The sequence below is a fragment of the Tachyglossus aculeatus genome, unplaced genomic scaffold, assembly GCF_015852505.1.
Source record: "Tachyglossus aculeatus isolate mTacAcu1 unplaced genomic scaffold, mTacAcu1.pri SUPER_34, whole genome shotgun sequence".
Lineage (NCBI taxonomy): Eukaryota > Metazoa > Chordata > Mammalia > Monotremata > Tachyglossidae > Tachyglossus > Tachyglossus aculeatus.
The window spans coordinates 2,203,289-2,215,777 of NW_024044839.1; the positions used below are offsets into that span (position 1 = coordinate 2,203,289).

The window sequence follows — 12,489 nt, forward strand, 5'->3', positions numbered from 1 at the left end:
GCTTAGAACAGTGCTGGGCACATAGTAAGCGCTTAACAAATGCCATTATTATTATCATTATTATTTTTTGAATGCTTACTGCGTGCAGAGCACCGTACTAGGTGAGCAGGCATCTCCCCGACTGCTCCTCGGCCCCCTGCTCTGGGTTCCGGTCCTTGATCCTGCTGTGTGACCCTGGGCCCGTCACTTACCCTCTCTGAGCCTGCGTCTTCATCTGTAAAATGGAGATAAGATTCTGTTCTCCCTCCCTCTTAGAGCAGGAGCCCCGGTTGGGGGTCAGAGAGGGGTCCGACCTGATTATCTCGGTCCGCCCGGGGTGCCTGCCGTGCCCCCGGGGCGGACCCCTTAATAACGATAAGAGTCCTGGTTGAAGAAAGAAAACCTTTATTAATAATCTTAATAATAACCATCGTCGTCATAATGATATTGTTCATTTGAATGGTCACACGCCGGAAGCATACATGGTGGTAAGAAAGTAAGCGGTTTAAAGCCACCCTGGGGGGTGGGGGTGGGGGGCGGCTGCCCGTAGTGGGGGGGTCCGGGAGAAAGATTGGGGTGGGGACCGGGGCGCGGGGAGAGCGGGGCTTTATACAGGGGGGGCGGGGGGCGGGAGAAGGGTCCGGGGCTATGTACACCGGGAATAGAAAAGGAGAATGTCAACTGGGGAGCTTCGGGAGGCGATGCTGACTATAAAGTGAGGTGTTCGGTCTTTTCGACTAATTCGTGTTCCTCTTCTTGAAAGTTTCATGAGCCGTGGAGGGAGCGTGGACTGAAACCCTGGTGCCTTTTTCCCGCCCCCGCCCGGGTCCGTCCCGTCCCCCGGAGCCCCCGGTCCATCCCGCCCAGGCCCATCCGTCCGTCCGTCCGTCCCACGAGGCCGTGGGTGGGGTGGACGTGGGGGGCGGGGGAAGAGCCAGACCCCCACCTCCCCACTCCCATCTCAACTCCCCCCTCCGGTAGACTCCCGGCCCCCGGCCGCTACCGGCCCCGGGCCCCGGGCTTGCCACACGGCGTGGGCCTGGACCCTCCCCTGGCCCTCGCCACCTCCTCGGGCAGACGCCAACCCCCTCGCCACTCTCCCGGGGTGGCTCGGCTTGGAGGTGGTGGGGGGCTGGACGGAGCCCACAGGGGAGCCCCCAGTCTGAGATGCTTCGCCCGACCGGGCCCCGCTGCCACCCTGCAGGCCGGAAGACGGGCGGACGGGGAAGAGGCCCGGGCCCACTCCTTTTCCCGACGAACCTGCTCGTGCCATAGAGAGAAATGCCACCCTCCCCTCCCCACCCCCATCAATGCCCCCCGCTGTCCAGGCAACCCCCGGAGCCTGTGGGCAAGGAAGACGATGGTTGTAGCCGATGGGGCCCCCTGCCCTGGGGCCCCGCAGGTGGTCCGGGGGGAGGAGGAGGAGGTTGGGGGCGGCCCGCTCGGTGCCCTCCGGCTCTGGGTGCCATGGGGGGGTGAGGGCCCGGTGCCTCCTGAGGGGTATGCCCCTCCCTCAGTGGCGCGTGAGAGTGTATGGGGGGGGGGGTCCCGCCCTCGCCTTGGCGGGCCGCTTCACTGGCCCCGATGCCTCTGGTTGCGTTGGACTTGTGGCTTTGCTTTCAAGGGGGGTTGGTGGGTTGGTTGGTTGACTGGTGGTTTTTTGTGTTGGTTTGTCTCGGGTGGATTTTGCCCTTGGTCATCCCCGAGGGAGACGGCAGGAGGTCTCTCACTACAACAGAAACAGAGAGGCAGAGTTAATGATGTGGATGATGATAATGATAAAATTAATAATAATTGTAATGGTGCGTCTCACAGGGCCACAGAAACAACCGCCGCCGCAGCACCACCGACACGGTGTCCCCTCCCACCGGCGTCCCCAACCCCAGGGAGGTTGGGTGGGCCTGGGTCCCCCAGAAGTCGTCCCCCCCAACAGACTGTGAGCTCACTGTGGGCAGGGAATGTGTCTGTTTATTCCCCCGGGCCTGGAATGCCCTCCCTCTGCCCATCCGCCAAGTTAGCTCTCTTCCTCCCTTCAAGGCCCTACTGAGAGCTCACCTCCTCCAGGAGGCCTTCCCACACTGAGCCCCTTCCTTCCTCTCCTCCTCGTCCCCCTCTCCACCCCCCCATCTTACCTCCTTCCCTTCCCCACAGCACCTGTATAGATGTATATATGTTTGTACAGATTTATTACTCTATTTATTTATTTTACTTGTACATATCTATTCTATTTATTTTATTTTGTTAGTACGTTTGGTTTTGTTCTCTGTCTCCCCCTTCTAGACTGCGAGCCCACTGTTGGGTAGGGACTGCCTCTATATGTTGCCAACTTGTACTTCCCAAGTGCTTAGTACAGTGCTCTGCACACAGTAAGCGCTCAATAAATACAATTGATTGATTGATTGTTGTATTGTTCTCTCCCGAATGCTTAGTACAGTGCTCTGCACAAAATAAGCGCTTGAGAAATACAACTGACTGACTGACTGACTGACTGACTGACTGATTTGGCCCTCGGCCCCGGGCTGCCTGGGGTGTTCCCCATCCCCTCAGCCCAGCGGGAACAATCATGGGATTAGATTCCCATGCGTCTTCCAACGGGGCCACATGGTTCAACGTGGGCAGTGGCGAACAGCAGCGGTTGTGGGCACGGGGGGCCACTCGGGGTGGGGGAAGCCCTGGCTGAGCATCCTGGCAGGGGTCTGGGGAGGTGACAAGTCCGAGGTCACAGGGTAGCCAAATGGAAGAGGCAGGATGACAACAATGGGGTGACGGAGCCTGTGGCCTCAGCCCCTTTTCCCACCCGATTTCAACCCTGGCCATGCCGGATGGAAGGCAGAGTGAGGAGTATACTGGGAAAGGGACGTGGGGGCGGCTGCGGCTGACTGGATCGCATCCCCGGCCGCTCGTGGGCCTCTTGAAGGGGAAGAGGAAGGTACGTCAGGGCGGTGTGTGTGTATTTGGGGGGCCACACCCCAGCAGACCCCAGCTCTACGGCTAAATGGGGCGGGGGGATGCGGCGAGTGGGGGATTGAGGGGAAGCGGTCCCGGTCCTGCGGAAGGCCGCTCGGCCCGCCGACCTCTCCCGTTTCGGTCCCATAACTTGGGAGCCTAGACCAATTCGAGATGGAGGATGGAGGGGACGACACACAGCAACGAGGAGGATCGGCGACCCCATGGGGAGGGGGAGAGGGCAGCTCGAGGTTAAACAAAACAAAACAAAATTAAAAAAAAATCTATCGTTGTAGAGTTGCCGAGGGTCAGTGTCTCTTCCTGGTGGCTCTGCCTTTTGCTTAACTTGGTTAAATGAGATCCTCAGTTCCTTAGGGGCTGGGATCTTGACTAATCACGCCATTGGGCTCTCCCAATCCGCGCAGCCTAGTGGCTAGAGCCCAGGCCTAGGAATCTGAAGGACCTGGGTTCTAATCCCGGCTCCACCACCTGTCTGCTGTGTGACCTCGGGCCCCATTTACCTTGTCTGTGAAATGGGGATTAAGACTGGGAGCCCCAGGTGGGACGGGGACCGTGTTCGACCTGCTGTTTTGTAGGGACTGTCCCTATATGTTGCCAATTTGTACTTCCCAAGCGCTTAGTACAGTGCTCTGCACATAGTAAGCGCTCAATAAATACGATTGATGATGATGATGATGATTAACTTGTGTTTCCCCCAGCGTGTAGTACAGTGCCTGGCTGGGGGTTTGGAGGGGGAGGGGGTGCGCTCTTTGGAGGGGATATGGCAGAGTGGGGGTCTCCCCACTCCACACCCCAGGACCCAAAATGAGGCAGGCTCCCAGGTCCCCCGTGCCTGAGCGCACCCCTCCACGGTCCAAGGCCCTCCCCCACGTCCATCCCTTCTCCCCCCGAGGCCAACCGGGCCGCCCCTTACCATGGTTCCGATGCTGTAGGCGGGGGCGGCGGGGCCGATGGGGTGGTGGGGCGGGTAGGGGTCCGTGGCGGCGGCGGCGGCAGCGGCGTACACTCGCCCGTAGCTGGGGGTGGGCCCGTCCCAGAGCAGGGGGGGGATGGCAGGCGCAGCGCGGAGGAGGAGGAGAAGGAAGCGGGTGAGTGGGACCCCCGTGCCCAAGTTGCCCCCGCTCCACTCCCTACCTCCCCTCCGCAGAAGCCAATGCCTCCAGGAAGCCTTCTAGGATCAGACAGGTGTCTGGCGGGGCCCTGAGCACCAAGCCTCTGCCACTCCTCCCTGTGCCTCCTGCCGGGGCTCAGGGAACCAGGGGGTGGAGGGCAGGGAGGGAGTGGGGGGTCCCATCGTGGTCCTGGGGCCCTAGCCTGGAATGCCCTCCCTCCACACATCCGCCAACCTAACTCTCTTCAAAGCCCTACTGAGAGCTCACCTCCTCCAGGAGGCCTTCCCACACTGAGCCCTCTTTTTCCTCTCCTCCTCCCCATCTTTTAGACTGTGAGCCCACTGTTGGGTAGGGACTGTCTCTATATGTTGCCAATTTGTACTTCCCAAGCGCTTAGTACAGTGCTCTGCACACAGTAAGCGCTCAATAAATACGACTGATGATGATGATGATCCCCACAGCACTTGTATATACATTTGTACAGATTTAATACTCTTATTTCTTTTACTTGTACATACTTACTATTCATTTTGCTAACGGTGTAGCTATAGCTATAATTCTGTTTATTCTGACGGTTTTGACACCTGTCTCCAAGTTCTGTTTTGTTGTCCGTCTCCCCCTTCTAGACTGTGAGCCCGTTGGTGGGTGGGGACGTCTCTATCTGTTGCCGACCTGGACTTCCCAAGCGCTTAGTACAGTGCTCCGCACACAGTAAGTGCTCAGTAAATACAATTGAATGGATGAATGAATGAATGAATAAATGGAAACGCTCCCCCTGGGACCCAGGGCTGAGGAAATCTTGGGGGTCTCGGGGGCGGGATAAGGGGAAAGGGCACTGAGGAGTCCCCGGCAGAGGCTGCAGAGTGTCCAGGACCCCCTTTTCTCGAAGGGGCGGTGGACCTGAGCCTTGTGCAGGAGTCGCTGCAGTGAAAGCCGGCCGGGCCTGTGATCCCCCCGCCCCGTCTCCGGCTCCTCACCTGTCGCTGTAGGCCGCCGCCGCCGCCGCCGGCTGTGCATATCTGTACGCTGCGTAGCCACCCTGAGCGGCGGCGGGGACGCGGAGGGGACGGCACACAGCAAAGGGCCGAACAGAGAGGGCGGACGGGACAGCAGACAGCAGAGGAGAGAAGAGAGGGCGGACGGAGAGAAGAAGAGAGAAAGCCCAGGGGCTCAACGGGGGCTCCCAGAGGTCCGGTTCCCCTGGGGCCCTCTAGACTGTCAGCTCGATGCGGGCAGGGAACGTGTCCGTTTATCGTTCTATTGTCCTCTCCCAAGCGCTCAGTCCAGTGCCCTGCACAAGGCAGGCGCGGAATAAACACGACTGACTGACGGACTGAATCTCTGAGGTGAGAATCGGGACCCTCGCCAGGACCCCCGGCTCTGGATGCGCCTCGCTTGGTGCCAGCGTGGGGGTCTCCCCCGCCTCAGCCGGAAACGGAGATGCTGGGCAGGGCTCCGAGACCCCCGGTGTCCCCGGGACGGGCCGGTCCCTGAGCTCGTACGGGGATGGGGAAGGTGGGCCCCGTGCCCCTTTTCCCACCACCCCAGGCCCTACAAGTCCAGACCGCCTGGTTTCCTCTGGTGTGTGTGTATGAGGGGGGAGGGCGGTGTCGATCATTAATAATAAAGGCATTTATTAAGCACTTACTATGTGCAAAGCACTGTTCTAAGCACCGGGGAGATTACAAGGTGATTAGGTTGTCCCACAGGGGCAGTCTTAACCCCCATTTTCCAGATGAGGTAACTGAGGCCCAGAGAAGTGAAGTGACTTGCCCAAAGTCACACAGCTGACAACTGGTGGAGCTGGGATTCGAACCCATGAGCCCTGACTCTGAAGCCCGGGCTCTTTCCACTGAGCCACTCTCCTTCTCTGCTCAGTAGTACTGGAGGAGAGCCCGCTGTGCGCAGAGCACTGCACTGAGCACTGTGGGGACATCAGCGGAGAGAGAGGGTCCGGCTGCTGCCCTCAGGGCGCTGCGGGGCTCGCCTGGGCACGACCCCAGCCATGGGGCTACAGAGGGCGGTGGGGCACGGGGTCCCACTGACTAAGCTGGGGGGGGCAGGTGGGAGAAGTCAAGAGGGAAGCCCCCCAGCCCCGACTGGCGGGCACTTACGTAAATCTCGGCGCCGTAAAACCCGTCCTGGTAGACGACCCTGGAAGCCGACAGACCAGAGAGAGGGCTGGGGATGCTCAAGGAGGGTCCAGGCCCGCTCCCCTGTTCCCCGGGGGGCGGAGGGAGGGGGCCGCCCAGTTAACGGGAGGGTTAGGGAGGGTGAGAGGTGATGCCCGCCCGCCGGTGCCCGCCCCCTCGGCCCCCTGGGTGCCCTGTGGGCACTCACGCTCCGTAGGCGGGGATGGGGGGCGGGGGCGGTGCGGGCCGGAAGGGGCTGTAGACGGCGGCGGTGGCGGCTCGCGCTCGGCCCCGGAGCTGGGCCCCTCGGTAGGCCAGGGCGGCGCCCGGGCCCGGGTACGGGAATCCAGTCACTGTCGGAGGGGGGAGAAACCGGGGGGAGATGTCGTCAGAGAGCCTGGTGGGATGGGGAAGACCTGGGAGAGCCTCACCTCCACCCCCGCCCCCGGGGGATCCCACGGTCCGGCGTCCGGCCTCACCTGCATAGAATTCCGGGCCATAGACGGTCCCGACCACAGGGTTCAGCTTCCAGCCTGATGGAGACACAACAAGAGAAGGTCCAGGTGGCCGGAACCGGTCCCGGGGAACCGCCGGGCCCCACCTCCCAGCTGGACCCGGCCCCCCGGACCCCCAGCTAAGCACACCTTTGCTCACAGAGACTACCTATCAGTCAGCCAACTGTATTTACTGAGCGCTTACTGCAGGCAGAGCACTGGACTAAGTGCTTGGGAGAGTGAAATGTAACTATAAAACAGACACATTCCCTGCCTCCAACGAGCTAACAGATTAGAAGAGGAGACAGACATTAATAGAAATAAATAAATGATGGATGCGGACATAAGTGCTGTGGGACTGGCAAGGGGGAGGTGAATAAAGAGAGCAAGTCAGGGCGATGTAGAAGGGAGTGGGAGAAGAAGAAAGGAGGGCTTAGTCAGGGAAGGCCTCTTGGAGGAGATGGGCCTTGTCCCCAGACCCAAAGAGCACTCGCCCCGCTCATAGAGAGCATCTTCCCTGTTCACAGACAGCGCTAGTCCCCACACATACAGAGCACTCATCCCTGCCCCGACTCCTGGGCTGGGGTCAGGGGGAGGGCACACACTCACACGGGGAAACCAAGGTTCAGCTAGGTGTCCTCCAGCAGAGCTGGGGCGGACCCAGGACTATAGCTCCCAAATCTCAGAGCCCCTGCATCTGAGGAGGAGACCCCTCCCGCCTTCCAACTGCCACCAATCATCCATCAATCGGTCATCCAAAAATCAATCAACCTCCTGTCCCGGGGGAAGGCTATTAGTATGGTGCTTAGTACGGTGCTTAGTACAGTGCTATGCACATAGTAAGCGCTCAATAAATACGATTGATGATGATGATGATTATGGTGTCCATTTGGCTCTATGTGCCGAGCACCGTGGTGCCCCCCGCCTGTCCCCTCTGCCCTCCTATGGCTCCCGCGGGCCCACTGCCCCACCGGTGCCCTGCCGTCCCTCCCCTACCATTGGTGTAGGGGCTGGCCGTCTTCTTATTGGTCATCACCCGGGCGGTGGCGTTGTTCACCTGCAGGGAGAGGGATGGAGGGATGCACGGAGGGAGGGAGGGAGGGAAGGACGGAGGGATGGGCGGAGGGAGGAAGGACGGAGGGAGGGAAGGACGGAGGGAGGGCGGCGGGGGCCGTGAGTGAGCGAGACTCCGGCTGGGGCTGCCCCCAGCCTCTGCCCGCCCGTTCCAGGCCCTAGGGCGGTTTCCAGGGTCCCCGGGGGTTTGGGCGGGCCCTGGGACAGACACCCCCCCCACCCGCCACCACCGCCATCCCCACCTGGCTCCAAACCCTTCCTCCTACCCCCTCCTCTCCCGGCCAGCTCCCTTCGGCAGCAACCAACACCACCTTCCCTAACCTTCCACCAGGAACCCATTCCGGCCCCATCCCCAGGGCGGGCTTTAAGGGTTCTCCCTCCTCCGCCTCCTCTCCCTCCTCCCTATCTCCTCCTCCTCCTCCTTCCCCTTCACTTCTACTTCCTCTTCCTTCCCCCCTTCTCCCTCTTCCTTCTCCTTCCCACCCGCCTCCCCCAACCCAGCTCCCTGGGGGCGGGGGAAAGGGCAATCCTGGGAATGAGAGACAGCAAGAGAGAAAAAGGAAATGGAGCGGGGGAGGAGGGAGGAAGAGAAAGGGAAAGTGAGAGAGAGGAGTGAGAAGGGAAGAGATCGAAAGGAAGAGATCGAGGGAGGAAGAAAGGGGAGAGGGAATGAGAGAGGGAGAGGAGAGAAAGAGAAAGAAAAGGGGAGAGGAATAGGGAGAGAGGGGAAGAGAGGGAAAGAGGGAGAGAGGGGTAGAGGGGGAGAGAAGGGAAGAGGGAGAGAAAGGGAAGGGGGGAGAGAGAGAGAGAAAGAGAAAGAGGGAAGGAGAAAAGAGAGTGCAAGCCCCCAGGAATCGAGGGTTGGATCTGGGATACTGTCCTCTCCTTGTTCTCCTATCTCTGGCCGCTCCTTCTCAGTCTCCTTGGCGGGCTCCTCTTTCAACTCCCACTCCCTCAGGGCTCAGTTCTGGTTCCCCGTCTATTCTCCATCTACACCCGTGCCCTTGGAGAAACTCATCTGCTCCCACGGCCTCAACTACCACCTCTGAGGATGATTCCCAAATTTCCATCTCCAGCCCTGATCTCTCTTCCCCTCTGCAGTGTTGCATCTCCACCTGCCTTCAAGCCTCCTCGCTGAACTCCCGGCCTCCTGTCTCTCCCCACTCCAGGCCATACTTCACTCTGCTGCCCATATTATTTTTCTACAGAAAAATAATGCCATGTTTCAGGCCATCTTTCTCCACTCTTCAAGAACCTCCAGTGGTTGCCCTTCCACCTCCACATCAAACTGGAAATCCTCAACGGCGGCTTTGACATTCTCAGTCACCTCGTGCCCTCTTACCTCACCTCGCTGCTCTCCTACTCCAACGTAGCCCGCACACTTGGCTCCTCTCTCTCGTCACCAACCTTTCACCACCATCCTGCCTCTGGACTGAAACGCCCTGCCCTCCCTCCTCATATCCGACTGACAATGACTCTCTCCCGGCTTCCAAGTCTTACTGAAGGCAGTTCTCCTCCGAGAGGCCTTCCCTGACTAAGCCCTGCTTTCCTCTTCTCCCACTCCCTTCTGCGTCACCCTGACATGCTTCCTTTATTCATCCCCCCACCCCGCCCCGCCCCACAGCACTTATGTCCCCATCTGTCCTTTTATTTATTTCTATTAATGTCTGGAGACTGTAAGCTCGTTTTGGGCAGGGAATGTCTGACATATTGCTACACTGGCCTCTCCCAGGCACTTAGTACACTGCTCTGCACCCAAAAAAGCACTCAATAAATAAACATGACTGACTGACCAATCTCCCTCAGTCAACCCACATATTCAAACTGTCACCAAATCCTGCCGGCTTTACCTTCACAACGTTGCTAACGTCCTCCCTCTCCTCTCCGTCCAAAATGCTACTACAATGATCCTAGCACTTCTCCTGTCTCTCCCTGTTCTCCTCTGGCACCCACTTGTTCTCCCCATCTCAGATGCCCCCGGGCCCTCCTGTACCCCACCCCGCTGGCCCCTGCCCCGCCACCCCCTGCCCAGCTGCTGCACAAACTCCATCATCTTTGGAGAGGGAGGGAGAGCCCCCCACCAACCACCACAGCCGGCGGCCCCCAGCCCCCCGACGGGCCCGGATGTCAGGGCCCTCCTCCCCCGCCAGCCCCAGAGTCAAGGCCAGGGTCATGACGGTGCCACCGCCTTCTCTACCAAAGAGGGGCAGGAGCCGGGCACGGCTGGGGGTGGGGTCTGGTCCGAGGGAGCCCGGGGGGAGGGGGCCCACCTGCACACGGGGCGGGAGGCTGGCATGGCGGAAGCTGCGTGGGCCGCTTGGGCTGACCGTCACCTTCCCCTGGCCGGGCCTCACCCCCTACCCCCTGCCCCCAAGACTGTCCTGTCCCCCTCTGGCCGGGACCCCCCCCGCCCCCATGTGTCCTGTGTCTCCCGTCCCTCCTTTCCCACCCCCCCGATCCTCCCGCCTGCCAGCAACTGCCCCCAGCCTCCACCTCCCGGGACAACCAAGGACGATGGGGGCAGGAGCAGTGGAGGAGGGACAGGAGGGGGATGTAGAGGAGGAGGAGGAGGAGAGGAGAAGAGGAGGAAAGGAGGAGGAGGATGGAGAGGAGGAGGAGGACAGAGAGGAGTTGGAGGAGGAGGATGGAGAGAGAAGGACAAGAGGAGGAGGAGGAGGAGGAGGGAGAGGAAGAGAAGGTGACATTCAGTTCCCCCAAGCCCTGAGGGAAAGTCCCAGGGCCAGGGGTGGTGGCGGAGGGACATGGCCGGGCTGGGGGACACGGAGATGGGGGAGGAGGGAGGCAGGGACAACGGGACAGGTACGGAGGGAAGGGAGCCTGGGGAGGCCGGCAAGGATGGATGGGGAGGTGGGGGAGAAAGGGGGAAAACAGGAAAGCCGCAGAGAATGGGGAAGGCGAAGAACGAAGAACGGAGGAAGGGCAGAGAGGCTGCGGGGAGAAGGGGGAAGTGGGGAGGGAAGAAGGGGGGGTGAGGAAGGTGAAGGAGGAAGGGGAGGAGGGGGAGAATGAGGGAGACGGGGGAGTGGGGGAGGATGGGGATGGTGGTGAGGACGGGGAGGTGGGAGACGACAGGTAGGAGGGTGAGTTCCGGAAGGATGGGGAGAGCAGGGAGGACCAGGACAATGGGACAGAATGAGGGAGATGGGAAGGACAGGGAGGACTGGGGAGGTGGGGGAGAAAGAGGGAGATGGGAAGGATTGGGGAGGTGGGGAGGATCAGGAGGACAGGGTGGTGAGGGAGGCCGGGGAAGGTGAGAATGGCGGGGAGGTGGGGGAGGCCAGGAAGGATGGCGAGGCCAGCGAGGCCAGGGAGGATGGGGAGGAATGAGGGAGGTGGGGAAGGAGGACGCCCCGGGAGGATGGACCAGGGAGAACATGGAGGCCGGGGCAGCGGGGGAGGGGGGCCCCCGGACCTCCTGCGCCACACGCGCCTCCACACACACACACACACACACACACACGTACACTCACCCCCACACACAGATGCACACACCCACCCACACAGACACACGCGCGCACGCACACACACGCACACAAACACACACACACTTATCTGAGCACCTCTATTTTCCGTCCCTCTACGATTGTCCCATTCAGCTTCTCTCTCGCCCGATCGGCATCTGTGCTAGTTTCAAAAGTTACAAACCCAAAACCCTGTGAGCGGAGGAGAAGCACAGACACGGGGGGAGGGAGGGGGGCGGGCGGGGCACACGGGAGGCGGGGGGGGGGGGGGGGACGGTAAGATGAGGTGGGGCGGGGGGGGAGGATGGGGAGGAGCAGAAGGAGAGGGCGAGGAGGAGGAAGAGGAGCAGGAGGAGGAAGAGGAGGGAGTGGAGAGAGAGCGAGAGCGAGAGAGGGAGGGAGAGAGAAAGAGAGGGAGAGAGGGGGAGAGAGAGAAGGGGTGAGTCAGGAGAGTTGATAGAGAAAAAACTCAGGCTGCAGAGAACTGCAGAAAAAAGGTCCGGTTGTTAGTGCCAGTCACACGCAGGGGAAATCTGGGGCTTCAGGCGGGAGAGCTCCACCCCCCCAACCCCACCCCCCCAACCTACAATCCCAACCTCGGCCACGGCTGCAGGCCTGAGGACGGCACGGAGGCAGGGGGCTGCCCGCACGGAGGTCAGGAGCGCGGGAGGGCGGGGGAGGAGGGGGCTGGAGCCCCCCGGATGCACTGAGCTGGGGGGCGGCTGGGGGCGGGAGGGGGACAGGGCCAGGACAGCTCCTCGGGACCCTCCGCCCCGGGGGACCCTGCTCAGCCGACCCCGAAGGGAAGGCAGGGCCTGGTGGGTCTGGGTCTGGGCCGGAGGAGGAGGAGGAGGAGGAGGAGGAGGAGGAAGAGGACGGGGAGGAGGTGGAGGGGTCGGGCGGTGCGGACCAGCTTGGGGAGTCGGGGGGCCGGAGGGGGGACAGCGGGGAATACAAGCAGGCAGCGGTGCGGCTCAGGGGCGTCGGGTGGGTGTTGGGGGCGGGGGCGGGCGTGGGTGGGGGGCTCAGCGCGGAGGAGACGCACATTTCACCCTTTAGCCGGGCGGCTCGCTACGGCCGAAGGGCGGGCGGCGTCTCCGCAGGACCCACCTTGGAGCCCCGCTCGTTAAAAATGATCTCCACGTCTAAAATCTTTCCGAATTGCTGGGGAGAGAACAGGGAGAGGGGGGGACGGGGAGTTGGGGGGCGGGTGAGGATGCACCCCCCCCCACCCCCTGCCTCACCCCCT

General features: G+C 61.3%; 1 protein-coding gene across 3 annotated transcripts in view; it reads right to left on the reverse strand.

Annotated features, from left to right (window-relative positions):
- Window positions 1-563: 563 nt before the first annotated feature.
- The window catches only part of RBFOX3 (RNA binding fox-1 homolog 3), a 100,122-nt gene continuing 88,196 nt past the window's right edge, over window positions 564-12,489 (reverse strand). For 2 of the 3 annotated variants that reach the window (XM_038742023.1, XM_038742021.1), the window contains 9 exons: window positions 12,351-12,404; window positions 11,340-11,432; window positions 7,681-7,741; window positions 6,670-6,723; window positions 6,399-6,543; window positions 6,173-6,212; window positions 5,036-5,097; window positions 3,860-3,962; window positions 564-1,708 (listed from right to left, as the gene is read on the reverse strand). In XM_038742023.1, coding sequence (XP_038597951.1) covers window positions 1,706-1,708; window positions 3,860-3,962; window positions 5,036-5,097; window positions 6,173-6,212; window positions 6,399-6,543; window positions 6,670-6,723; window positions 7,681-7,741; window positions 11,340-11,432; window positions 12,351-12,404 — 615 coding nt within the window. In that variant the 3' untranslated portion in view covers window positions 564-1,705. The remainder of the gene's footprint in view (window positions 1,709-3,859; window positions 3,963-5,035; window positions 5,098-6,172; window positions 6,213-6,398; window positions 6,544-6,669; window positions 6,724-7,680; window positions 7,742-11,339; window positions 11,433-12,350; window positions 12,405-12,489) is intronic. The other variant, XM_038742022.1, reaches the window with a different exon arrangement.